Here is a 27949-nt window from a genome sequence, read left to right as displayed (position 1 = left end):
ACTCGACATTTCTGAAATAGAAGGAATCGAGGCCCTAAATTTGAAAATGAAAGTACTAAAGCGACATCTACCGGAAAATATATTTTCGGCTGTCTCGGGAGTTTACTTTAATATGAGGATGAAAGACGGTGTATACCGAAAAATTCCCGCCAATTTTTACATTATTGAAATCAAAAATACCGTAGACTTCCGAAAAGCATAACATTTATGGTAAACACCGGAGAGTGCCGAAAATATATTTTCCGATAGGTGTCGTTTTAGTACTTTCATTTTCAAATTTAGGGCCTCGATTCCTTCTATTTCAGAAATGTCGAGTTTGTTTTAAGGATTACAATAGTTATATAGGTTACTTAAGGTAACAAATATATGTCATTGGAGAGATAATTCAAGTGGGAACATATTTATCCAGGTCACAAAGTAAGTGAAAGTCTTAGAAAAAAAATTACAACAATAATTTGAAGCATTGTCGCAAATTAGCTTCCTCCCTTGTGTTTTTTTAGGGGTTCGTATGGATAGTAAACCCGGCAATTGTAACAAGCCCCTGTGGGACGATTTATGGTTTTCTGTAACTGAACTCCATCATGAATGAACCTGTTATTCTTCCTTCTATATTTTTTCCTATTGATAATAGGAAAATTTATAAGTGTAGAAAAGAGTTAGTTCGTGCAAATCTTTACGGAAATTGCGAAATTAAGATGTATGATATTTATTTACGACCGTTTTTAAAGAAATAAGAAAATAGTTCGTTGTTATTACTATCTATGACAAGTAGGAAATGGTTATAAGCTAAACAATTTATAGATCAATTAAGCGTTTGTTTTAAACCCATCATTACCCAAAAAAATTTCAACCGATTTGACACCGATTTTCACAATTCCCGATAAAAGTTGCAACACATTTTACTTAACTTACTAATCATGTGTTCTATCCAAGAAGGCGATATTGAAAATCCAATCAAAAAAGATAAAACTGAGTGAGTTTGTTCGTTAAAATGTTACAAGAAACCAGATATGAGGGAGGGACATGTTTTTCTTGGAAAAGTTTTAAAGCCTATATATCTAGCATCCACAGCCACACGGCCCATAGGCACAGACACTTGTCTCAGATTTTTTTCCCTATAGGCTATATCAGGGCTTTCCCTTGAAATTGAAGTAGTAGGCTAAATTACAATTATAGGTGGCTTCAATATGCATTTATGTCCGGGGATCTGAAGCTCTGGCATAAATAAAGCAAAATCCTGCATTCTCGCAATCTCCTGACATCTAATTTGACCTTTCAAATGACATTTTTTTATGTATGAAATTAAAGAAAAAAAAAATCTCAAAGAAATTTCATTTTTTTTTTTACGTTAATGTTTTTTTTTTAATTTTCTTTACCTATATGCTCATGATGCTTATGCTGCCTGTACTTCGTCATATTTCATTATATATAGACACAAAAAATTACATGCATCCTGGACTCATCAAAATCTATTGGGACTCACCATTTCTTAAAGTGATGAGCCCCAGAACTCACCGTGAAAAACTCCTAGTGAGAACCCTGAAAATGTTATAAAAATTATACACAATACTTATTACCACAAAGTACAGATCAAGTTTGAATTTTAAACATTCTCGAGTTATGCCAGGGCTCACGCTACCAGGCGACTTGGGCGAAGAAGTCGCCTTCCCGACCGTCACTTCGCTTTCCCCGACCACCAAAAGCGAAATCAAGTCGCCCTGTTCTTGACGATACTCACTTTCAGTCGCTTCCGTCATCGGACATTTTCAATTTTTACCAAGTTGATGAAACATCACTTTTTTATTGATAATTAAGAAATTCAGACATAAACGATTCATTATCTTTAGAAAAGAGGTTGAAGCATTGTCTTCGCAGTGTGTAGCAGGTTATTTGATAAAAATACAACTTTTTATCACTTCATGCATTTTCGCAAGTTCTGGTGCTTGTTACTCGAAAACGTACATCAACCTAAATTTCGGCGGCAAAATAAGTTTGTTACTTCATTTAAACGTGATAAAAGTTGCCTCCAGTAAATGTTTAATCCATTTATTGCATTAAAAACGTCATGTTCCTTTTCAAATAACTTGTCAAACATCGTTTATTTTTGTAAATTTTCTTGCATTCGTCCGCCATTGACCGATTTCTAAACTACGGATCTGAACCGGACCAGCTATGACCAAAATCCGTACTTTTACAATAATTACTACGGATGCACGGACGGAACAGCTGACAGAAGAATATTGATCCCAAAGGGAAAAAATACGCATTCTACACACATCAAGAGACTTTTGGTTACATCTAATTGATTGGTGTTTATAATTCCCTATATTTTTTATGTTTCAAACTATTGATTAAAGTTGCTTAACTCTGAGACTATTATACTAATTTCAGTACATTATGGCCCAGCTTAATAACTTTTATATTTTTTTATGAGAAACACTAAGATAATTTTTAATTAAATTGTAATAATGATATATATTATAATTTCTTTACATTTTTTTAAATAATTTTTTTTTTTAGTGCTAGATATTTAGTTGGAATAAGTTTCTCACAAGAACCTTAGTAAAACTTAAACAACTTTTAATTTCAATTGTTACTTTAATTGTATTTTTTTACTCAGATATGAATTGAACAATATAAAAAGAACATTATTTACATATGGCCCTTTATACTATTGTAAAATCCAAACATTGTAGCGCACCGCGCGAATGAGCACTTCTCTTTCAAATCTCACCACTTCTCCCTATCAGTTTCAAAAAGAGAAGTCACTTCTCCCTATAAGTCTGAAGTAGTGTGAGCCCTGTTATGCCCTTTATAAATGGGGAAAAAAATGCCACATTTGTAGTTTCTGTTTTCTAACTGAAGTTGCCTCAACCAAATGTTATGAAACTTACACCCAATGCTTACAACCACAAAACACAGATCAAGTTGAATTTTGTTGGCTTCACACTAACCATTATCATGATTATTGAGTTATGCCCCTTAATATAAATTTATTGAAAAATTGCAAAATTTTTAGCTTCTGTTCTGTTACTTAAAATGCTTAAGTTTTCCCCAACTTAACATTATGACACTTATTACCACAAAACTCAGAGCAAGTACAAATTTAGGTAGCGTCACTTTTATTGTTCTTGAGTTATGTCCCTTTATATAATGGTGTATGCAAGCAGGGGCATCACCTGTGTCCGTGAGGACATATTCTCTTTTTATTACTTACTGCAGAAGGTTTACTTATCATATTAATGATATAATACTTATTTTTATAATGCACTTGAATAGTAACTTTAAACTCACTGATTACAAATGCTCAGTCTATAAGATAACTAGTTTAACCTGTGGAACAAACATGTATTTCATATAATAGACAAGGAACTTTATTTCACAAGGTGAGGAACAAATCTCACAAACCCAGAACTTACAATGTATTTCACAAGGTAAGGAACAAATCTCACAAACCCTGAACTTATTTCAACAGCCAGGTAAGGAACAAATTTCTCAAACCTGTAACTTAATTCCCCAGGTAAATTGTGGAACTTTTTATAGAGATGGAACAAATTATATTGAAATCATCTGTGAAAAAGTTCTTCCAGAACATATTTCCTGTGATATTATTTCCACTGTAACTTTTTTCACAGGAACAAATTTTGGCTCACAACTGTTCCAAGACAGAAACCTGCAGTAACTCAGTGGTGTCCACAAAAAATCATTTTTTTTCCTTCATGTATGATGCAGTCCGGTAACTCCGCCCACCCAAGGCTTTGATTATGTATACTTCTTCTTTATCAAATTAAATGCATCAAATTTTATTTGAATCTTTTCACTGAAAACTCAGTGTTACTTATATTATCTTAATTCCGCAAAGATATATCTGAAATGATTAGAAAATCAATCAGACAAATGGATCACCTGTTTTTTTCATGGAAGTGCGGTTGTCAGGTCAGTCCGCCCATGCGTAGTCAACATGTATGGAGGACCGATTTATCACATATTAACGAACTAAAACGTTAGGAAATGACGTTTAAATGATGGACCATTATGAAAGGAGAACGAAATATAAAAAATTAAAGTCAATACATGTATGATAAAGAAACTGGTAAAAAGAATACATCAAAATATAAAAACATTTTTTTTTTATAATGATCAGAAAATGAAGAAAAGTAAAATATGATTAGATAAGAATGTCAATAGAATATAAAAAAGAAGATGTGGTATGATTGCCAATGAGACAACTGTCCACAAGAGACCAAAATGACACAGACATTAACAACTTTAGGTCACTGTACGGCCTTCAACAATGAGCAAAGCCCATACTGCATAGTCAGCGATAAAAGGCCCTGATATGACAAGGTAAAACAATTCAAAAGAGAAAACTAAAGGCCTTATTTATATAAAAAAATGAATGAAAAACAAATATATAACACATATTAAAAGAAACGACAACCACTGAATTACAGGCTCCTGACTTGGGACAGGCACATACATAAATAATGTGGAGGGGTTAAACATTTTAGCGGGATTCAAACCCTCCCCCTAAACTGGGACAGTAGTATAACAGTACAACATAAGAACAAACTATAAAAATCAGTTGAAAAAGCATCAGATAGACAAAAACACAATTGGACGTGGCCGGGTACTTGTACATCCGGACAAAAAAAAGACACAAGGAACAGATCTGAGAGTACTAGCAGTTATTTGACAGCTAGTTCAAAGCCACTAACAACTAATAAAATCACATCTTAGACTAAACTATCAATCCGTACACATCCAACATCCAATGGATTTAGTGTAAAGACATCATAAACAGTCAGAGAATATTTAGAATGGTTATTAGTATTCTCATAACAAAATTGCCATCATTCAGTAGTCTGAAATGCAGCTAAGACACCATCACTCTTGTCAATGGGTTTAAAGTCTGTGCAGTAAATAAAGTGATTTAAATACAAAAAAAATATCACAAAAAAAAAAAAAAAAAAGCTTGTACAAATGTATCAAACTTACTTATACATATTTCTTAAAGATACAGGATCTTTGAGATTTTTTAGAATTTTGTTATTTTGGCTTTCCATAGTTTTAAAATTGAATTATCTCCCTTTGATATTGGCATGACTTAAGCAAATGTTTTTTTTTTCAAAGAAAAAATTACTTTAGCAGACCAAAATTTTTTCGGTAGAGACACACACAGTTGTAAAGGGCAGAGTTATAGACGGGTGGAATTACTGGACACGACTGTATATGACTTATTATGAATAATGTTTAAATGTAATTTTAATCATATACAACCAGGTATAATTCAAAATATTCAACTGTATGTAATTAGGATAGAGAATGTTCCTCATGACAGTAGATGACATCTTTAAAGAGAGATTGATACTCATGCATGATACTAGTCATTTTATACATTTATGGTTCATTGGTCAATGTTAAAAATTAATGTTTTCATGATTTTGCCAGATGATCAGATTCTCCGTATAATCAGTGGTTCAACTATATTTGGTGTATGGATTGATTGTAAGGTGAACATGTCTATCTGACAGGATTCATTTAAACTTAACCTCATCTTCATGGTTCATTGTTCAATGTTAGTTTTCATGGTTTTGTCAGTTTGTCAGATACTACATGTATAAGCAATAAGTCAATTACATTTGGTGTATGGAATGATTGCACTGTATGTCTGTCTGGCAAGGTTCATATGACCTTACCATTTAGTTGTCTGAATCTGCCTGCTCATAATCTTTCAATATTGATCTCTCAGAAATTTTTTCAGTCTAAACTGTGCTTATTGGACCATTACAAAATATTAAAAATTTCATTCATATTAAACTTATAATAGATATATATCTAAGTTATTATTTCAAGATTAACAATATAAAATACCAGTATGTGTTTTCAGGAAGTCCAAAGTGTGTATGAAATGTGGTGGAGAAGCTGTCCTTATCACTAGAATAAATGATCCACTTTGCAGGTCAGTATTTTTTAACTTCTTCATAAAAACAATGTTGGAAAAATAGTAATGCATGTACATGTATATTATTTCTCTTAGAATCCACCATCACTTCTAATAGTTATTTTTTTAATATGTCTTAGCCGTGGTGTAGCAGAGGGGGCATTAAGTTTTACCCTTGTCCATCTGTTTGTCTGTACATCCCAAAATTTGTTTCTATCTCTAAATTGAGCTTCAACCAAATTTTATGAATACAGGTCAAGTTTGAATTTTGGTGGTGTCACTTTAATTGTTTTAGCGTTATGCCTGTTTACAAAAGGAAAAATAATGGAATTTTTCATTTCCACTCTCTAGCTTGAATTTGCCACAACAAAATATCATAAAACTTTAATAAAGATAATGCTTATTACCACTAAACATAGATCTAGATCAGGTTTGAATTTTGGTGGTGTGACTGTCACTTTTACCATTCTAGAGTTAAGTCTCTTTTCAAATGGAAAAGTTGCTGAACTTTTCTTTTCCGTTCTCAACCTTTAAGTTGCCTCAATTAGATATTATGAATTTTATACACACTGTGTATTACCACAAAATACAGGTTAAAGTTGAATTATAGTGGCGTAACTTTTACCATTCTAGAGTTATACCCGTTTACAAATGAAAAAAATGCTGAATTTTTCGTTTCTGTTCTCTTACTGGAGTTTCCCTCAACCAAATGTTATTTAACTTATACACTAATGCTTATTACCACAAACTTAGATCAAGTACATATTTGGGTAGCATTGCTTTAACATGTTTAACCATTCTTGACTTATGCTTCTGTAAAACAGTATATGCAAGCGGGGACATCATTTGTGTCTCATGGACATGATGGACACATTCCCATTTTATTTTGTTAATAAAATTTTGGTTATATGCCGATCTTAAAGAAAAGATATCGTGGCCTCTTCAAGAATGTGATTGATGATCTCCAAAATGACTTAAATTGTTAGAAGAAATGTTATTTTTGATATTAATTTAATTTAAGTATTATGTAATATGATTTTAAGAAAACTAGGGATAAATCCAGTATAGGGTAGATTAATGTAAGGTTTTGAATTAATAATACATCAATGTTCATGTTTGTGATTTTGTAAATAAAGCCAATTTTATGGAGGCTGAATTTGGTTCAAGGTGAAAAGAATTTTTAACTGTTGAATTTTAAATTGAATTTTGATTTAAAAATTTCATGCATCATTCTTTCATTTAAATAAATCATTCAGTAAATCTATACATTTCACTCTCTAAACTTCTGTGTATTTAAAATGTTGATATTTACACACTTCATTAAATACTTCAAAGTCATGCATTGTACTTTCATATAATAACATTGTAACATATTCTTTTAAAGATGTTTAAACACTGGGAAAATATAAATTATGTTACAAGAAACCATATATACTGTAAGATAATATAATGTGATACATTTGATGATAATAATGGAGTTTATAGAATTTAGTGAGAAGGATTTCAAAGAGAAGTTTGAAGCTTTGAGGTACAGAATGGATTGATCATCAGTTTTAACAGTAAACTTTTTAAAAATAAAATTATGGTTAAAGTTATTACAGCTCAGATAACTTGTATCTAACTGTTTGCATCAAATATAATTGCCTTAATAATATTGAGTTAACAGGTATGGTTTCTTGTGGATAGTAGACACAGCAGTCATTATCATACCACATCGCCTTATTCTATATCAAATATTGTATATTGTCAATATTAATGCTGAGAAAGTACGATCATCATGAGAAATATTATGCCTCGTTCACACGGACATTTAATTCGAATTGAATTCGAATCGAATGCGAATCGAATTCGCTAATCGCGTTCACACGCTCTTCTTTTTTAATTCGAATTGATTCGAATTGGCTAATTCGAATTATCCAATTCGCATTAGAAATACGCTTTTGTCAATGCGAATGAAATGTTAACGTCGTTTGGACAGTAAAGCTAATTTAACGCGCATTGTAATTCGAATTAGAATTGACGTAAGACATAAAACGTTTCGAATGCGAATTAAACTAATTCGAATTAGTTAATGCGAATCGAATTCGAATTATGTGTGAACTCAGCATTATACTCCTCTGACATCACATTGCTAAAACTGAACATCACTGACCCTGCGAAAACACATGAGGTCACCCCCAGAACTATTTGGGTTTGTGTTGCTCAATCTTGTTCAGCAACAAGAGGGAAGGATATATTAACCAGGGAAACAAATAAACCAAAGAAAAATTAAAAATACTAGAACTTATTCAACTGCATCTGTATACAACCAGTTCTGAAAAGATTTATGTGTTCTTTTGCAATCACTGTATGTCCCATTTAATTATTATTGAATGCAAACTAGTGAAAAGTGAAAATTTTAAATCAGATTAAAGTTTCTTGCATTTCGATTAATTTAACAAAAATATAAAGGGCTTGCCTCTTTTCTATCCTCACTTAACTAAATCATTTGGTGCAAGTCTTGGATATTGACATAGCCAGAAAATTTGTCAACCCATGAGTAAAAATGCATTGTATATTGCAGGGACTGTTTTATGGTATACACAACACACAAGTTCCGTGCAGCAATTGGCAAGTCAAAGATTATACGAGATGGAGAAACAGTATTGGTTGGATTTTCAGGAGGACAGGCATCCAGTTGTCTACTACAGTTAATAAAAGATGTACAGTTTAATTATTGTAAACTTAAAAAAATTTGCAATGTTATTCATAAAAATAGCTGAGAAATATTGACAGAATTATTGTATTCAGCATTTTCTGTAATGGCAATACTTAGTCTCACATATTTGTGTGTTGGTTAACAATGGCAGAATACACTCAAACATTTCTGAATTAGCAGTAAATTGATAGTTAAAGGAATAAATGCAATTTCTTCAAAGTCAGGTTGTAAAAAATGCTATTTAAAAGATTAAAGATTTATGATGCATCAAGTAATATACATGTACATTTAAGATGGATAGTATTGCAACCTTTTGTTTGCATCTAAAACAGACATTTAATTACAAGCCAGAAATACTCAATTGCTAAATTCAGTGGTGTAGAAAATCGTATTTATTTACAGACTATATAATTTGGAAATTTACAGTTTTTGATATTGTACAAACATTTGTTAATTGGTGATTTTAATTATTGGGATGCTGTCTCATTGATATATACCCCACATCTCCTTTTATTCATAATTGTGAGCAGAATATTAAACCTTGATTAATTATTTCATGTTTAGATATATCCAAGCCTTGCACCATTTTCTTGAACACTGACATAATTTTTATTATCATTCAAATGTATTGTTTATATAACAGGGACTCAGTGAGAGAGCACACAAGAAGCTGAGATTCAAGCCAAGTTTATTATTTATAGACGGTAAATTGATGTGTTAACAATGCATTTCACTCCTTTCATTTATTTATTAAAGATAGCAAGATTCAGATTTTAATTCAATATTTGTTTAATTATTTTTTAAATGCAAACGGATGAAAATTTCAATATAAAAACTACATTTTGATATGAACAGTAACATTTATTTCATTTGTGTAGAAACATTAATTCCTCTCACAATATTGTCACACAAAAAACTCTAAAATACAAGCATTAAATTCTATACTTATAGATTATCAATGATCATCTCAACGAGATTGATTTTCTCGTTTGAGCTGGTACAGCGAAAGTGAGAAAAGCAATTGAATTGAGATGACCAATGATAATCTCTTTATCGCTACTTCACTTTGACGACGGTGTTAATTTCTTTGACAATGGACATGTGCACCCTTAGTTTCTATCAATAATTTTTCACATCACAACTGTGCTGAGAAAGGAAATTATCAGTCAGCAAGATCAAAGTAAATTTCTTAAAAAAGCGATAATTGCAATTATGAAAAAGGTGAATTTAGACCGCAATCCAACACCACTAGTTGTTATACATTGTACAAACATAAAAGAACTTTAGGCTACTGAAATGTATTGTCTATAGCAATATAAGCATTAGCAAACTAAAGATCATGCAGATTTGAAATAGAATAATGTACACATATAATAATGGGATGTAGGATGAAAGTCTTTCGATTGGATGGTATGTTCTAAATGAAATGTGATTATTTAAGTACAAAAATGTACCTATGCACACAGTTTAGTAATTGTTCCCTGCAACACATCATTTTAAGATATTTTAAACATAGACAAACATTATTAGATGCATCAATCCAGAGAATATCTAATAATTTAGTTAATATTCTAATTATAGAGGGCGCTGCAATAGATATGTCAGCAGAAGAAAGATTAGATAGCTGTCAGAAAATTCTCCAAGTCATGGCAAAGTCAGGTTTTCCTTGTCATATACGATCATTGGAAGAGGTATATTTTACATTTTTACTGTTGATTCAATCAAATTTTGTTGAGGTCTTTTTGAAGATGATGTTAATCTGTACAAAGTTGAGGTGAACTTTTGGAGAACTTTTTAAGCCAGATTCCCTTTTAGATTTTGTTTATGTAATTTAACTTTAACTTAATTTAACTTTAGAGACAGTGCAAAACTACTGAAATGCCTCACATGAAACAGGATTTCAGTGGTACTTTGAAAAAAATAGAACCCTGCAGTATAGTACATTTCATAGAGGACATACTTATAAAGACGATATGGCATATACAGCAATGAAATAGCAACTCATATTCACCAAAACTAGACACATAGAGGTCATGATAATGCTTTATTCAGTAAACAAGTGCACCCATTGTATCAGAGTTTAAAGTAACACATAGTCTAAATATATTGTAAATGAATCAGCAAAAATAATCCCAATCTGAAACTATAGTTTATATTGTGAGATAAAAGTATATGAAAAAGTCATTAGGTTTAAGCTTTAATGCATGCAACACTATAGAATAAACATAAAGAGATGGACTGAAGATGATTTAATAACAGGGTTTTTTTCTCAATTTCAGGCCATGGATTCATCTTTCATTACAACAGACAGTAGCAAAGATTCTCTTGCTAGTACAGAGCTTCCTGACCTTGATGAACTATCACAAGGTGAAAGGTCAAAAAATGACCTTGACACTGATCGACCTAAACCTGCTGACAAACCCAAAACTAATGGTTTACCAATAGACAAAGACTTTAAAGAAAAATGTATACATTATGATGAATCAGAAATAAAGTTAAAGGAGTTGCTGAAATCCTTGAAATCAGTCACAGCTAAAGAAGATTTGATAAAATCACTTAGGTAAAAGAAGAATAACATGTATTATATATAGATATTTTTTTATTTTATTTTTTTTAAACAGTAGATCTGAGAACATTTAAGACAAAAAGGTATGAAAATATACAAGTTACTGGTACTAATTACAATATAAAAGAAGATTTGGTATGATTGCCAATGTGTCAGCTCTTCACAAGAGACCAAATGACAACGTACGGTCTTCATCAATGAGCAAAGCCCATACAACCTAGTAATGCACTAGTGATATTGCCTTGTTGTAAGATTTAAATATTCAAGGGAGAACCAAACAATTTTGTAATAATTAAAAACCATCTTGTTAAATTTTCATGTGATAATTTGTGCTTATAGGTCACCTTTAAGGCCTTAATTTATGAGCAAAACTGTATAATAAGCTTAAAAAATCTCTTATAATATGACAAAATGCTAAACAAGAAAACCAACTGCTTGATTTATATACAAAACAATAAAACAAACACATTTAGTAGGGTTATATGACATCTATTTATTACCATAAGAACTTGGCAAGTAATACATTTTGATAGATGATAGGTATGATTTTTTTTTTAAATAATTGTAACTAAGGTTCTATTTTTGTTAACATTTTTACAGGTATAATATCTTAATAGATACAGCTAGAAAACATAGTCATACTAAAGTTATGACAGGAGATTGTAGTACCAGGTTGTCAGTAAGACTGTTGTCAGATATTTCTCAGGGCAAAGGGGCACATGTTGCCATGGAAACAGTAAGTAGGATATAATTACATAAATTATTTTAATAAAATTCTGGCATAACATTGAAACATGTTACATGTACTATGGAATCCTCAGATATGCTGTTACTTAATAAATTATGTAGGATGGGAAAGGAAACTGTATGAAAAGGATATGATATTCATCCATTATTATATGTATAAAGTAATCAAATAATTTAAACAAAAAAACAAAAAAAACATGCCAATTCCATAAATGTGTATAATTAAATACAAAACCGCTACATAAAAAAAATATGCATGTGGAACAAAATTAAATCTGTATAATACTTTCTTTTGTTGGAGTTATTGAAGATTTTGCAAACAAAATGCACTTTTAAAAGGATAAGGAAAGAACATACAAAAACTCAGTATCTTTATATTTGCTTCAAATTGCAGGGTTTTGCAGATAAAAGGCTAGATGACATTACTGTTGTACGACCTATCAGGTAAATTTGAAGATTAATTTGAAACTCAATTACTTTGAATTGGTGATTTATTATTTTATTGGTGTAACAAATCAAATGATATACATATGAATGGACATGACAATGAAAAACTCTCAGATTTTGAACTGTAAAACATTTTAGTCTTTTATAGTAAAAATATAAGCAGTTGTGATGTTTCAATACATATTTACCGAGTGATTTTAATATATTTCTGTTTCCAAAAAAGGTCAATTCCTACAGAGCACTGTGTTTCCACAATTAAGCATGGGTTTCCAAAACCATTATATTGTTTCTACTTGCTTGGTTATTGTTTGGTATGGCATTAAGAGGCTGGGGTATATAGTGTTACTCATAGCTGTTCTTCTGTCATTTTGCCATATCATTCCTGTCTTTTAAAGTCATATGAAACCTCAAATTAAATAAAACTGATGCATATGTTTTTATACGATCGCAAAATTTGAAAAAATTTTCGTCGTATATTGCTATCACGTTGGCGTCGTCGTCGTCGTCCAAATACTTTAAGTTTTCGCACTCTAACTTTAGTAAAAGTGAATGGAAATCTATGAAATTTTAACAAAAGGTTTATGACCACAAAAGGAAGGTTGGTAATGATTTTGGGAGTTTTGGTCCCAACATTTTAGGAATTAGGGGCCAAAAAGGGCCCAAATAAGCATTTTTTTGGTTTTCGCACTATAACTTTAGTTTAAGTTAATAGAAATCTATGAAATTTTGACACAAGGTTTATGACCACAAAAGAACGGTTGGGATTGATTTTGGGAGTTTTGGTTTCAACAGTTTAGGAATTAGGGGCCAAAAAAGATCCCAAATAAGCATTATTCTTGGTTTTCGCACAATAACTTTAGTTTAAGTAAATAGAAATCAATGAAATTTAAACACAATGTTAATGACTACAAAAGGAAGGTTGGTATTGATTTTGGGAGTTTAGGTCCCAACAGTTTAGGAATTAGGGGCCAAAAAGGGACCCAAATAAGCATTTTTCTTGGTTTTCGCACCATAACGTTAGTATAAGTAAATAGAAATCTATGAAATTTAAACACAAGGTTTATGACCATAAAAGGAAGGTTGGTATTGATTTTGGGAGTTTTGGTCCCAACAGAATAAGGGGCCCAAAGGGTCCAAAATTAAACTTTGTTTGATTTCATCAAAATTGAATAATTGGGGTTCTTTGATATGCCGAATCTAACTGTCATGACTGTGTATGTAGATTCTTAACTTTTGGTCCCGTTTTCAAATTGGTCTACATTAAGGTCCAAAGGGTCCAAAATTAAACTTAGTTTGATTTTGACAAAAAATGAATCAGTTAGGTTCTTTGATATGCTGAATCTAAAAATGTACTTAGATTCTTGATTATTGGCCCAGTTTTCAAGTTGGTCCAAATCGGGGTCCCAAATTAAACTTTGTTTGATTTCATCAAAAATTGAAGAAATGGGGTTCTTTGATATACCAAATCTAACTGTGTATGTAGATTCTTCATTTTTGGTCCTGTTTTCAAATTGGTCTACACTAAAGTCCAAAGGGTCCAAAATTAAACTTAGTCTGATTTTAACAAAAATTTAAATCTTGGGGTTCTTTGATATGCTGAATCATAAAAAGGAACTTAGATTTTTTATTATGGGCCCAGTTTTCAAGTTGGTCCAAATCAGGATCTAAAATTATTATATTAAGTATTGTGCAATAGCAAGTCTTTTCAATTGCACAGTATTGCGCAATGGCAAGAAATATCTAATTGCACAATATTGTGAAATAGCAAATTTTTTTTTAATTAGAGTTATCTTTCTTTGTCCAGAATAGTAAGCAAGAAATATCTAATTGCAAAATATTGTGCAATAGCAAGATTTTTTTTAAATTGGAGTTATCTTTCTTTGTCCAGAATCAACTTAAATCTTTGTTATATACAATATACAATGTATATTCACTTTTTACTACCAACTGATAAATTAAAATAATCTTTACCATTCAGTGATAACAAGCAGTTTTTTTACATCTTAATATTTTATGATGTATTTAAATGAGTAGTTATTGTTGCAAACTCCATTAGAAATTTTAATTGAGATTAGTTTTGGAATAAGGGAAAGGGGGATGTGATTAAAAAAATTGGGTTCAATTTTTCTCATTTGAAATTTCATAAATAAAAAAGAAAATTTCTTCAAACATTTTTTTGAGAGGATTAATATTCAACAGCATAGTGAATTGCTCTAAGAGAAAACAAAAATTTTAAGTTCATTAGAACACATTCATTCTGTGTCAGAAACCTATGCTGTGTCAACTATTTAATCACAATCCAAATTTAGAGCTGAATCCAGCTTGAATGTTGTGTCCATACTTGCCCCAACCGTTCAGGGTTCAACCTCTGCGGTCGTATAAAGCTACGCCCTGCGGAGCATCTGGTTTATAACTAAATGGGTAGTTTTCATTATTAAACTTATTACATCTACTTTTTTCTGAAGAAAATTCTTTAATTTGTCCAGAATTAGGAGAAGTTTACATATTTTTGATTGCTTGCTTCCAGGAAGCAATTAGCCGACATATTTTCAGTATGCAAAGTGACCTGAGCGTAACCCCTTTCGTAAAAATTTGGTGATTGCAATATGCATGGATCTGTTATAAAAATAAACTTTAAACTGGTTCAACATGTTAAACACGTGCTCAATATCATAGTTTATTTGTTGATTGTTTACTATAAGGTGACAATCAGTAAACTATGGATTCAAAATATGACAAATAATTACCTGCCATCTTTTCACACAATAACATACAGAGAGAAAAAAAATTGACGATTATACGAGATGTTTGTGTAAAAAATGATAAATTTGTGCACAGAAGACTAAGTTTATGATATATACATGGATTGGTTCAAGAATTGGATAAACATTATTTTTCACCAGTCAATTTATGCCTGCAAATATCTGCCTAATTTTTGGTAAATTACTAATCAAGTTGACCAACTTTGACAGAATTACTGCCCCTGCATTAAACTTTGATAGTTTAATGAAAACTGTATTTATTTGTCTGGATTTATTTCAAGACCATTTTTCTTTTGAAATGGCATGAATTGTTAGTTTAAATTTTTAAATGAATTATTAATACTTAATGACTGTTTATGATTTTTTTTTATAACATAGGGATTTTAGTTCCAAGGAAGTAACCTTACACAATGTACTAAATGATGTAGAGTCTGTGTTTATACCTACTTTGACAACTAAGGTATGATTTATTTATAGGTTTTTACATCAGAACTTTCCATACTTGTCCTTTTTTATCCTAAAAAAATCAGACTTGTGACTCTGCCCAAAAACTAATTCTTGTCAAGATTGGTACCATGGCTGATATCGGAATTATAATATAATTATATATTCATAGTTTCAATGTGGTCCTTTAAGAGGAGATATTTTAGCGGCTCACATTGATTTATAGTAAAAATAATTTTCAGACCATGATATGATAATACATGTATAATGAAAACCATTCTGAATTATAATTACATGTTAAGGCAAAAGTTTGAGGTCGAAAGAAGTCATATTTCCTTAATCAAATGTCACATCAATATGAATACTAATCTCTCTTCAAATCTCTCACCATTGAAATCACATTTATATAAAAGGACACATATGCATTGCTACTTATGATAGTCATCTCTCTTTAGGTGTTAAATCATACATTTATTGTATGAAATTATAATTGATTAAAATAAAAAGCTATACAGAATTCTTGTGTTCCATTTAAATTGTGTAGCTTTTAAAGTCTGATTTCAACAATTATTTTTGATATGTATATCTGAAATTTAGAAAAATTAATGTGATTTTAAATTATGCATAAAACTTGTACAGTAGTAACAAACTAGACTTTTTGTTTTCACTTTGAAATTGTTTCACATTTTATCATAATAGGGCCTCATAAAGCTTAATTTAGGTTTGGGTTTTGCTCGTTGCTGAACACATAGACCTTTAATTGTTCATTTCTTTGTCTTTTTGTCTTTATGGATAGTTGTCTCATTGGCAATCATAGCGGGACTCCATATTTTTGTCTTGTTGATGTAATTTGTTGTTTAAGACACTTTAATATAATATTTTACATGTATCAAATTATATTTTAGGCACCACAGAATACCAGTATAGAACATTTAACAGAATCATTTATAACAGGTCTGCAGGCAGACTATGGGTCTACTGTCATGAATATTATGAGGTAATTTGATGTTGTAAAATACTAATTTGTTTTAATAGAAAGTTTTATCACTTAATATAAAGATAGGAAAATGTGGTATGATTGCTAATGAAACAACTCTCCACCAGAGACCAAATGACATAGAGGTTAACCGTACAGACATCAACAATGAGCAAAACGCATACTGCAACTTTATAACCTCTAAAATATTCCTTTTGGTAGGACCACATTGAAAATATATGAATAATTAGACATGTAATTATACCATATAAATGGCCCTGAAATGACAAATTTGTAATATTTCAAACAGATGTACACAACAATGAAAGAAAAACAGACATATACAGCAATAAATGACTTAAAGGTACTGATTACCTCCCTTTTCACTGGAATAAAGTGAGTCTTATAAAATTTGACTTATGAAATACTATTCTAATTAGTTAAACATAACTATCTGCATGATAAATTTTAAAAGTCAAGGATGTTTTATAAAAAGGGAAAGACCTATAGTAATAGAAAAGATGACTAATGATTTACACTAGGATACAGTTTTATAGAAACTCCCCGTTGATTTCCTCAAATACTTTTTTTTGTAGGACTGGTGAAAAACTAAATACAGAAATACTTGATTCCACAGAACAGCAGTGTATAATTTGTCATGTAAGTGTACAGGAAATCAAGGCGTTGTGGTACCTCATGTTTACCAAAAACTGATGCCTGTCCATTGGACATTGAAAGTACTTTCAGGCATACAGTTTTCATCGGTTTTACACCAAAATCATTTCAAAATATTTCAGTAGTACATTGTTGATGAGTTTGTAAATCAGGTCCAATCAATTATTATTTTCATGCCTCTGCTGCATCGGAGGAGGCATTAAGTTTCAACCTTGTCTGTCTGTCTGTATGTCCCAAAATTGATTGGTTTCCATTCTCTTAACTTTAGTTTTCCTCAGCAAAATGTTATGAAACTTAAACACAATGCTTATTACTACAAAATAAAGATCAAGTTAGAATATTGGTAGCATCACTTTTACCGATCTAGAGTTATGCCCCTTTACAAATGGAAAAATTGCTGATTTTTTATCGTTCCTGTTCTTTATCTTTAGTTTGCCTCAACCAAATGTTATGAAACTTGCAGTTGAGCAACTTGAAGGTGCAAATAATGAAAATCATTATATTGTAAGCACTTTCATACTTATATTACTTTAAAAGAATTCAATGAAATATTTGTCAAAGGTTTACATCAGCAAATTTGAAATTCAGTTTGTTTTTCAATAGTTTTCAATTTCTGAAGGAAGCAAGGAAAACTTTGATATTTGTACATCAAAAGGAAAATAACATTACATCATGTATTTATTAATTCTATTTATTAATTCACTTCTGATACATTTTTTACCCAGAAAATAATTCAATTATGAAATAATGATTTTTTGCTTATTAAGATAATGAAATGCATATACTAATTTAATGAGAAAAAAACTAATTACAGGCCCCTTTAGATACATCAACTGGTATAGCTTCAGCCCTTAATGCTGTGGAATTTTCACAAAAGATATCTAGGAAGAAGGATGATAAATCATCTCCTGAATGTTGTGGAGAAGGAGACGGAAGTTGTAATACAAAATCTGGCAGGTTTGTTTAATGATTAAAACACATTGTCAACATATTTTTTGCTGTGTTGCACAGTGCAGCCATGATTGCCCCTGAATGTGAAATAAACTTGACTAAGTCTTGCTTATTATTTTATTGAAATTGAATAAATTGAGTCAAGTACAGATTATATCTATTTCTTACCTGTTAAGAAACATATAAACTTCACTTTATTAAATTGTGTATTGATTTTATTTCTTTTAAAACCTAGCTTCCAATTTATCTGATCACTTTTAGTATGCTTCTCATATTCAAGTTAGCAATACAAGGAGATAAATTGTATTGTATGGATTAACAGATCCATCCATTCTTCTTTTTGTGCATTTTGTATTTAGTCAAGTTATGATTCATCTGATTAGTTGGAACTAAATTAGGGATTCCACTGATAAGTGATTAATCTGAAATTAACAAGCTTATATCACGCTTTTCTGTGTAGATGTACATCATTTATTATGTAAGAATGATGATAGAATGAAAGAATTCACTCATAGTTTAAGAGGAAGTAAAGTAGTTAACTAAAATGTCCATTACAGAACACAGAATTTATTTCAATTCCAAATCATGTAAACAAAGGGTTTTTGTAATCTTTTTTTTTTTTGGAGCTAGGTGAGCAGTGTTATGGGCATATCTTGCTCAGTGTGTGAAAAAAAAGTCTTTGAATGTATCGCATGTGACAAAAACTAAAAAACTTTGTCACATGGTTAAGAACCTAATATGTATAAATACTATAATCTTATCTTTGCAGATTAAATAAAGAAGAGGCCTTATCAACTTTGTGCTATGGTTGTCGTCTAATGGTTAAAGACTTGGTATGGAATCAAAAATAATTTAAATTGTCTCTGGAAATATTTTACATTACAAAAACAATTTGAAGTTGAATTCATTTTGTAAAATAGATTCTCTAATAGTGTAGTACATTGTTTGTACATGTACTATAAAAATGAAGATCAAATTGACTGCTCTTTCTACTTTTAATTTGTTTTCTCATTATCAACAGTTTAAAAATATTAACAGATGCATGTTACACTTTGGTCTTTTCCAGAAATAGATAAATAGCACCTATATTCAATGATTCATCTAATTAAATGTTTTCCAAAACAATTGTTGAGTATATATCAGTCTTTCATCACGTATACAAAAGGTGTAAAAACACTTTCAACTACTAATAATTCAGAAATAATTTACCATGTTTTTATTTTTGCAAATAATGCGACATAATGCATGTACAACAATCTATAGTTGGTCAATTATTAAAGTATTTGTCTACCATGACAACAGAAAACAATTAATGTCGCAAACAAAAGGGGATTGTTTTGCAAATGTCAATAGGTCAACAACTGCAAAAATGAGGTCTATTAGAGTTAAGTCTAGGAGCTCAAAAATGGTATACTGTAACAGCAGAAATTTCATGGAGGATTTAACGTTGTTGATTTAGTGGAAAGAATATATCCAGGAAATTAAAAACCCCACTAAAATTTAAACTGCATATAATATCATGTCCATTAAAATTTATGTTTCTTCAGTATACTGTGAAAGTACTTTAATTCGTGGGTATCAATTTTCGTGGTTTGAGCAATATTTACATGTTCGTGGGTTTTTAAATTCGTGGATTTTAGTTTTCTAAAGAAAAAAATTGAAAAATTGAAGCCTTTAGAAACGAGGGTTACAAATAGTCTAGATTGAAGGAAATTGCAAAGTAAACATTGACCCGTGTAAATCGTAGTGACAACACTGATTAACCCATGATAAAGTGATCAACAGATTAAAGACCATCAAAGGTGTTAGTTAGGCCATTAACATGTCACCTAAAGAAAACAGTAACATAAACAAATGCTATGAATTGCCAAATAGTTCTTATCAAAGTCAAGACCAGCATAAATTTTTTATTTCTTATATGTACGAGAACTATGAGGATATAAAATGAACACTTTATCATACTAGCATATCAATACCGGAAATCTGACTTTCATTGATCAAAAACAAAAGTTGTACATTTTAGGTTATTAAAGATTAAATGGGTATAATCCTGCATGCAGTTGTAGTTCTGTGACTGCTATTAAAGTATTCTCAGAGTTGGTGCTATTCAATATCTTTTCGTAGACTAGATCATACATGTCATATCAGTAGTCAAACCTACCGATTGGGATCTTTCCAGGTCTTGATTTAGACAATGGTTATTTTATTTCGTTGGACACTTAAATTCGTGGATAAAGTCATCCACGAAAACCACGAAAATTGATACCCCACGAATAAAAGTACTTTCACAGTATTGAGGCATAAAACATAAAAAGAAATTCATACCAACTATATTCAAGCATTTGTAGTTACAAAAAATATATAAATTTTATAACTTAATATTTTCTTTATTCAGAGTGATGTAAACAAACTTCCAGAGTATATTCAGCGAGACATTACAAACAGAGTAAACAGGTATGTGACAGCCAGGATTGCAACATATATTTAAGAAATTTTCTTACTTTCCTGGAAGAGTATGTAAAGCCTTTGGCAGTCGCCCACAAGTTGCTAATCATGCATTTTAGAAATCTACACATATAAACAAGAGGAAGAAACTTAACTAAACTTCTGATTGGGTTTTGTTTTATAGTTTACAGGGGACTCTAGAAGTTGGGGCTATATTGCAGTCTCCTTGTTCGTCCATCTTGTCCCTCTGCTCATAGATCTGTTCTACAAAATATATTGCCATCACACTTTTCTCGTGAACTACTGAACAGAATGATAATTAAATAAGATGTGTTATGATTGCCAATGAGACAACAATCAACCAATGTTCAAATGATGAAGTTGTAAACCTATGAGTATAGGTCACCATTTGACCTTCAACAATAAACAATCCATACAGTAATAAAGGGGAACAGCTTTTATTGTCACCTATAGTAATAACAACTGGATTTTGTAATCTAAAGGATGAGTGATCTTAGAGTTATTTCTCTTTATATACATACCAATTTCAGATCATATAGCAATTTAAACTGGTGCATTAGGTTTTAATTCAGGTTTTTTTTTAAACAAACATTTTGAGATTTTTCAAGCAAAATCATGCAAATTCACTGCAAGAGTAACTTCCACAATTATGATTTGAAAATTTTAGCATTATTACAAAAATATGGAAAAAGCTATATTTTACTAGAATGTCAATGTATAAAGATCATTGTCTCCACCCACATAAAACAACAAATACCAGACTATTTTTGCGTACTTGTTTTTGTTTTGCTTATGTATTTTTAGTTTTTTTTTGTTTGTTTTTGTTTGGGGGAGATTTCAGTTTAATCACTCTAATGTAAATTTTATTCTAAACAAAATTCTAGTAACCGGTACAGATGTTTTGATAATTTGTATATTAAAATATCAGCCTCATCACAGTAACAGTACAGTAATCAAGATTTTTAACATCCTATTTTTTTAAGATAAGGGGGCCTCAGTAGCCCAGTGGTTTAAGTTGTCAAACTACTATATCAATAGACAGTCAACACTGATGTTGTAAGTTCAAATCCTGCATGGGGCATGCGCACTTGACTCCTATATTAATTTACTAGGTTTGTCAGTTCTCTCCAGAGACTTTGGCTTCCTCCACCAATAAAGACTGACCACCATAAAGTAGCACAATAGTATTGAAAGGCCCTGTGTTAAAGACTGTACTTTGACATATAATGGATGACTTTTACAAATAGTTGTCAAAGGTACCAGGATTATAATTTAGTACGCCAGACGCGCGTTTCGTCTACATAAGACTCATGAGTGACGCTCATATCAAAATATTCATAAAGCCAAACAAGTACAAAGTTGAAGAGCATTGAGGATCCAAAATTCCAAAAAGTTGTGCCAAGTACGGCTAAGGTAATCTATGCCTGGGTAAGAAAATCCTTAGTTTTTTCGAAAAAATCTATGTTTTGTAAACAGGAAATTTATAAAAATGACCACATTATTCATATTCATGTCAACACCGAATGTTGACTACTGGGCTGGTGATACCCTCGGGGACGAAACGTCCACCAGCAGTGGCATCGACCCAGTGGTGTAAATAGTTATCAAAGGTACCAGGATTATAATTTAGTACGCCAGACGCGCGTTTTGTCTACATAAGACTCATCAGTGACGCTCATATCAAAATATTTATATAGCAAATTGTGGCTTAGATGGAAATTTTTCTCTTTGGCAGTCGTACCACATCTATCTTAATAACTATAAAATATAATAAGCAGAAGATAAATCCAAAAAAATGTCCACTTTATAAGAAGTATTTCTTTAAAACTACATAGAGATACTTTTTTTAATCTGAAGACATTGTTGAGTGGAAGGCACACACGATTACTTAGTTGACAGATATGGCAGCATTGATGACTCAAATTCCCTAGTGAAGTCCTTTTGCAAATCACATTCTAATCATATTTTCTGAAAAGACTTTGTATAATTTTGTATAGTATATAGTAATATGTATAGTGTTGAAAGTGGTGTTAAACTACAATCAATTGATAAATTTTAAGATAAGGTTTGGTAGAGTAATGTCATTCACACAATTAAAGTTAAGCTTCATCACTGAGTACCTGTTGTTTCAATATTTTACAAGGCAGCATGACCTTGACCTCATTTTCATGGTTCCGTGGTTATAGTCAAATGATTGTTTCATATATTTCATGCTTATAACAAAATCTGTCAGTAGTAAATGTCTTGAATGACAGCAGGAATTCAGAAATCATTCTGAATGGAGATAACCCTAACAAAAGGTTTGCTTTCCATGACAGAAAGGTTTCTTACATAAAGTATTATCAATGAAAATTATGTACTAAAAATAGTATCCAATTGATCATTTACATTTCCATTCAGATAAAAATAGAGATATGAAATGGTGTTTGTCTGACAGAATTGGATTTTTTGGATTCTCTGAATTCTCCATTCTTATAAACAATGACAATAAATAACTGCATATCAAAAATCATGCACAAGATACAGAAAAATTTCAAATTGAAAAACATCTGAATATGAAAGATAACAATTATAGAATTAAAAAACCTGGCTGAAAAATCCCAAAGTGTGCAGAACTTTGGTAACAGAAAGGTAATTCATTCCCACCTACAATAAATTATGATTTTATGTAATTTTCAACAGTTATTGCTAGATCTATGAAGTTAATAATTCACTTTTCTGTCTTACAATCATATGCTAAAAAAAAGTGATGCACATTTTGTTAATAAAACTAATTTTATCAGTTATATCCAAAATTGCATGCATGCTATTTTCTGATATGTTTTAGAATATGATCATGAAGCAAAGAGCTTTTTTTACATTTTATGTTGTTTTTTTATTTTTCAGATCAAAGATGAAAGCAGATATTCAAGATTATTTATTAGCAGATGATTAACAGATATCTGTTTTGATAAAAAATAAATTTTATTTTATTGTTAAACACTCTGTTTTTATAATATTTTCATAATATTTTATGTGCCCTCATTCTAGCTTTGATAACTCTTGAAAAATGATTATTTTACAAATACTGTAATTTCCACCAGCAGATAACTTTTGGAAGTACATCATCAAGATGCCCTTTATAACTAGAAAATTGCTGATTTTTCATTTTTCGCACTTTAACTTTAGTTTGTCTGATTCAATTTTATGAAACTCATACACAATGCTAAGAATAACAAAATGCAGACAGACCTCGAAATTTGGGCAGCGAGTCATAAACCATTCTGAAGTTAGGGGGAGGGTTGGGATCCCGCTAACATGTTTAACCCCGCCACATTATTTATGTATGTGCCTGTCCCAAGTCAGGAGCCTGTAATTCAGTGGTTGTCGTTTGTTTATGTGTTACATATTTGTTTTTCGTTCATTTTATTATATAAATAAGGCCGTTAGTTTTCTTGTTTGAATTGTATTACATTGTCTTATCGGGGCCTTTTATAGCTGACTATGTGGTATGGGATTTGCTCATTGTTGAAGGCTGTACGGTGACCTATAGTTGTTTATGTCTGTGTCATTTTTGTCTCTTGTGGACAGTTGTCTCATTGGCAATCATACCACATCTTCTTTTTTATATTATTAGAAATAAGGAGATGATGTATGAGTGCCAATGAGACAATTCTCCATCCAAGTCATAATTTGTAAAAAGTAAACTATTATAGGTCAAAGTACAGCCTTTAGGATGGAAGCCTTGGCTCACAATTAACAGCAAGCTATTAAGGGCCCTTAAAAATGACTGGTGTAAAACCATTCAAACAGGAAAACCAATGGCTATGCTCCTTTTTATCCTTGAAAGTTCCAAAGCAGGGGTAATCATGTCCTCAAACACAATCTTCTATTGAATAATCTTCATCAGGTATGCTTTTGATCTAGATATAAAATATAAAAATATTTTGGTCTCACAAAATTGCATTATTTATTTACAAACACATATGTATCATTTATCACAGGTGTTAAACTGATAATTGTAACTATAATTACGACGATCCCAATATGGCGACGGCAGAAATGTGTAAAATCATTTCAGTCATTTTTATACGACCACAAAAAGTTTTGTATGCAATCGTATATTGGTATCACGTAGTTGTTATCATTGTACAAAGACATTTGGTTTTCGCACCATAAAATTAGTATAAGTGAATAGAAATCTATGAAATTTAAACACAAGGTTTATAACCACAAAAGGTTGGGATTGATAAAGGGGGTTATGGTCCTAACAGTTTAGGAATTGAGGGCAATAAAAAAAAATTCTAGTTTCCAGACAATAATTTGTGGAACAGTGAATGGAACTCTCTGAAATTATAAAACATGTTTCCATACCACAAAGGAATGGTTAGGATTGGCTTAAGGGGTTACAGCTCAAACCATTCAGGTATTAGGGGGAAAACGAGGGTTTCCTGGTTAAAGGACGACTGGATTTTTTCTGGTTAAAAAGTCTTAAATAGACAATTTAAATGCAGTGTAAGGGAGGTAATCCAAAAACAAAATTGTATAATGTTGGATTACCTCCCTAACACTGCTTTAAATTATCTATAAGACTTTTTAACCAGAATAATCCAGTCGTCATATTACGATTACTACGATCACTCCATTAACCAAGAGTTACTCAGCTGCAAGGTTTCTCTATGCCATTACCTTCATATTTGAATGGTAATGGTGCACAATAATTATCTAAGCGCTTACAAAAATGAAAAAGGAGATGGAGAGTAAATGTAAAATCGACTAAATAAGAGAATTAAGTGATGATTTGTATTCTTGTCTACAATATTGGTGAGTGTCCATTGATGCAAATGCATATAGACCTTGATGAGCTACACAGACTTTTTATGGCCTCTAGTAGCAATGCAAAGAAGATATGATCAGATCACTTTTTGGCCCCTTTAATTTCATAATTTAAAGTATTACATATCTATTAGATGACAATCTTTATATATGGATAAGACATTAGTCTGTTTATTGTTAATTTGAGGGGGGGAATCTAGCCATTTTTTAAAAGGTGGTTCCAATCATATGTCCCCATTCAGATGCGCTGATCATCAAAAAAGGGGGTTACAACCCCCAGGAACCCCTCTCCTATATCCGCCACTGATTTTCGATTAGTCTTACAATTTTATTTTAGGGATTCAGACATTTTACATTTTAGTGCAACTCCGTAAAATGCCCTCATTTTAAGATCTTGTCATTAATATTTAGATATAAGTGATGCATAATTGATATATATGTAGTTGACAGCTTTATCCAAAATGCTATGAGTATGTAATGTGTGGTCCTTAGTGATGAATTGCTGAAATAGGTAACTATTTGAACCTCATGATATATATGTGATAAAGTTGGAAAAATAGGATAAAATGTATGACAAGGTTGCTGACTGAATCAAAAGTATCTGAAACTAATCAGGTGTTGATTTTTTTCATAGATGCTAATCGTAAAATACACCATAATTTGTTATATCTATTTATCTCTCCATGAAATAGTGTACCGTACTTTGACCTATAATGGTTTACTTTTTACAAATTGTGACTTGGGTGAGAGTTGGCACTCAATACATCATCTTCTTATATCTAAGCATGATAGCTATCGGTATATCTGTTTTGTCAAAAAATAAATGTAAAGGTATGTATTTTTGCTATTCAAGGCAACAGTATCAAATATTACATGCATATTTCGAAAAGAGATAAAGTAATGGACTTGGGAACACTGGTATTACAAATGTGATGATTTCAGTTTTCCAATAGTAAATTTCCCTATTCGGAATAGAAATATACTTCTTATTGACAAGCTTAAGTCTATTATGCAATTCCAAACAATCCTAACGGAATTAAATATTTACCAGTTACAAATCGTACCAATAATGAAACACCAATGACTTTCATAATGATGGACATTAAATTGACATATACGTCTTTTAAATTGCATGGCTTATTTGACCTTCCTTTTTTAATTAAAATTCCTGAAAAAAATACACAACAAACGTCTGCATCAGAAATGAACTTGAGAAGACATTTATTCTTTCACATTAAATTAACAAGCCAGTATTGGCAACCCAAATGTCATGTTACACTTTGATTAATGTTGGCATTGTATTTCCTTATTTTGAAAGTCTAATTACTTTTAAATGATTTCGTCTAACGGTTTGTCTAATTGTTCTATTTTATAACGAGGCCAGTTTTCAGTTGATGGCAAAACCTTTCCAGGTTTTTTTTTAATGACTTATATTATCTTCTTGTCCTGAATATGTTTGAAATATTTGCTGCTGAACTTTAAGCAATCAACAATAACTAAACAATTATTTATTTTACAAGTCTAACTTGCTACCGTTTTGATGATTTCGTTTACGGTTTGTCTTATTGTTCTTTTTGTAACGAGACAAGTTTTCAGATGTTTTCAAAACCTTTCCATTTATTGGTATTAATATCTACTCGTCCTGAATATGTTTGGTATATTTGCTGCTGAACTTTAAGCAATCGGCAATAACAAAGCAATAATTTATTAAATCTAACTTCCTTTGACGATACTTATATCACTCGGCCTGAATATGTGTGAAATATTTGCTGCTGAACTTTAAGTAATCAACAATAACAAAGCAATAATTTATTTAATATTTCTTTTATTAAGGGAGTTATAAGTACAGTCTCGAGCTGTAAGCAGCTTGCCATCAAATATAGTAAGGTTGACATACATCAATATTGATCTAACGATTAATCCAAAAACTATGTCACCTTAAAATGTTACGCAAATTCTTGTAGATATGCAACATAATTGAATGATTTCATAGTAAGAAAATTCCTGCGTCTGTGAAGAAGTATTTCGGCAGACGGCCAGTTGCAAGTGCCAAATCCTAAAATAACGGCACAGATTAAGTCATTCATTCGATTGGCTTCGACTTCAATTGTTGTGATTCATGAATACTGCATCTGCAGAATGCATATCTTACAGGTTGTTAGGTAAATGTCAAGGTCAGTGATACAATCTTGTGAAATTTCAGATATTCCTGTCGATATAAGTCATACGGTAACTAATTTTATTTCGTATTACAAAATTTGTGAGAAAGTGCGTTTAACAGAGGATTTTTAATAGATTCAGGTGTATTGCATTCTTGGTGCACCTGTTTAAACAGGTGAGAAATTTGTATATAAATATAAAAATGACTAAGCTTTGCTGTTTTCTACCATGCCAACAATTTGTTAAATTCCTGTTGCTTGCAGTGTTTGTTTCTATTGTAATGCTTTATTACGTTAGC

The 27949-nt window shown here is 31.1% G+C and overlaps 1 protein-coding gene across 2 annotated transcripts; it reads left to right on the top strand.

Moving 5' to 3' along the window:
* Positions 1–847: 847 nt before the first annotated feature.
* Positions 848–23656, top strand: LOC139523966 (cytoplasmic tRNA 2-thiolation protein 2-A-like). 2 transcript variants are annotated; one of them, XM_071318464.1, is made up of 15 exons: positions 848–973; positions 5891–5962; positions 8508–8646; positions 9286–9346; positions 10224–10333; positions 10922–11202; positions 11809–11944; positions 12350–12399; positions 15543–15624; positions 16514–16605; positions 17181–17244; positions 18074–18216; positions 18980–19043; positions 20606–20664; positions 23563–23656. In XM_071318464.1, the coding sequence occupies exons 1-15, from the start codon at positions 918–920 to the stop codon at positions 23609–23611; spliced, it is 1458 nt and encodes a 485-aa protein (XP_071174565.1). In that variant the 5' UTR covers positions 848–917; the 3' UTR covers positions 23612–23656. The 2 variants fall into 2 exon arrangements, with proteins under 2 accessions (XP_071174565.1, XP_071174566.1); XM_071318465.1 differs by having other exon boundaries at positions 880–993.
* Positions 23657–27949: the final 4293 nt, after the last annotated feature.

Source organism: Mytilus edulis, chromosome 5 (genome assembly GCF_963676685.1).
Source record: "Mytilus edulis chromosome 5, xbMytEdul2.2, whole genome shotgun sequence".
NCBI lineage: Eukaryota > Metazoa > Mollusca > Bivalvia > Mytilida > Mytilidae > Mytilus > Mytilus edulis.
The sequence above is the reverse complement of the archived record's forward strand: the minus strand, read 5'-3'. Positions and strand labels throughout refer to the sequence as shown.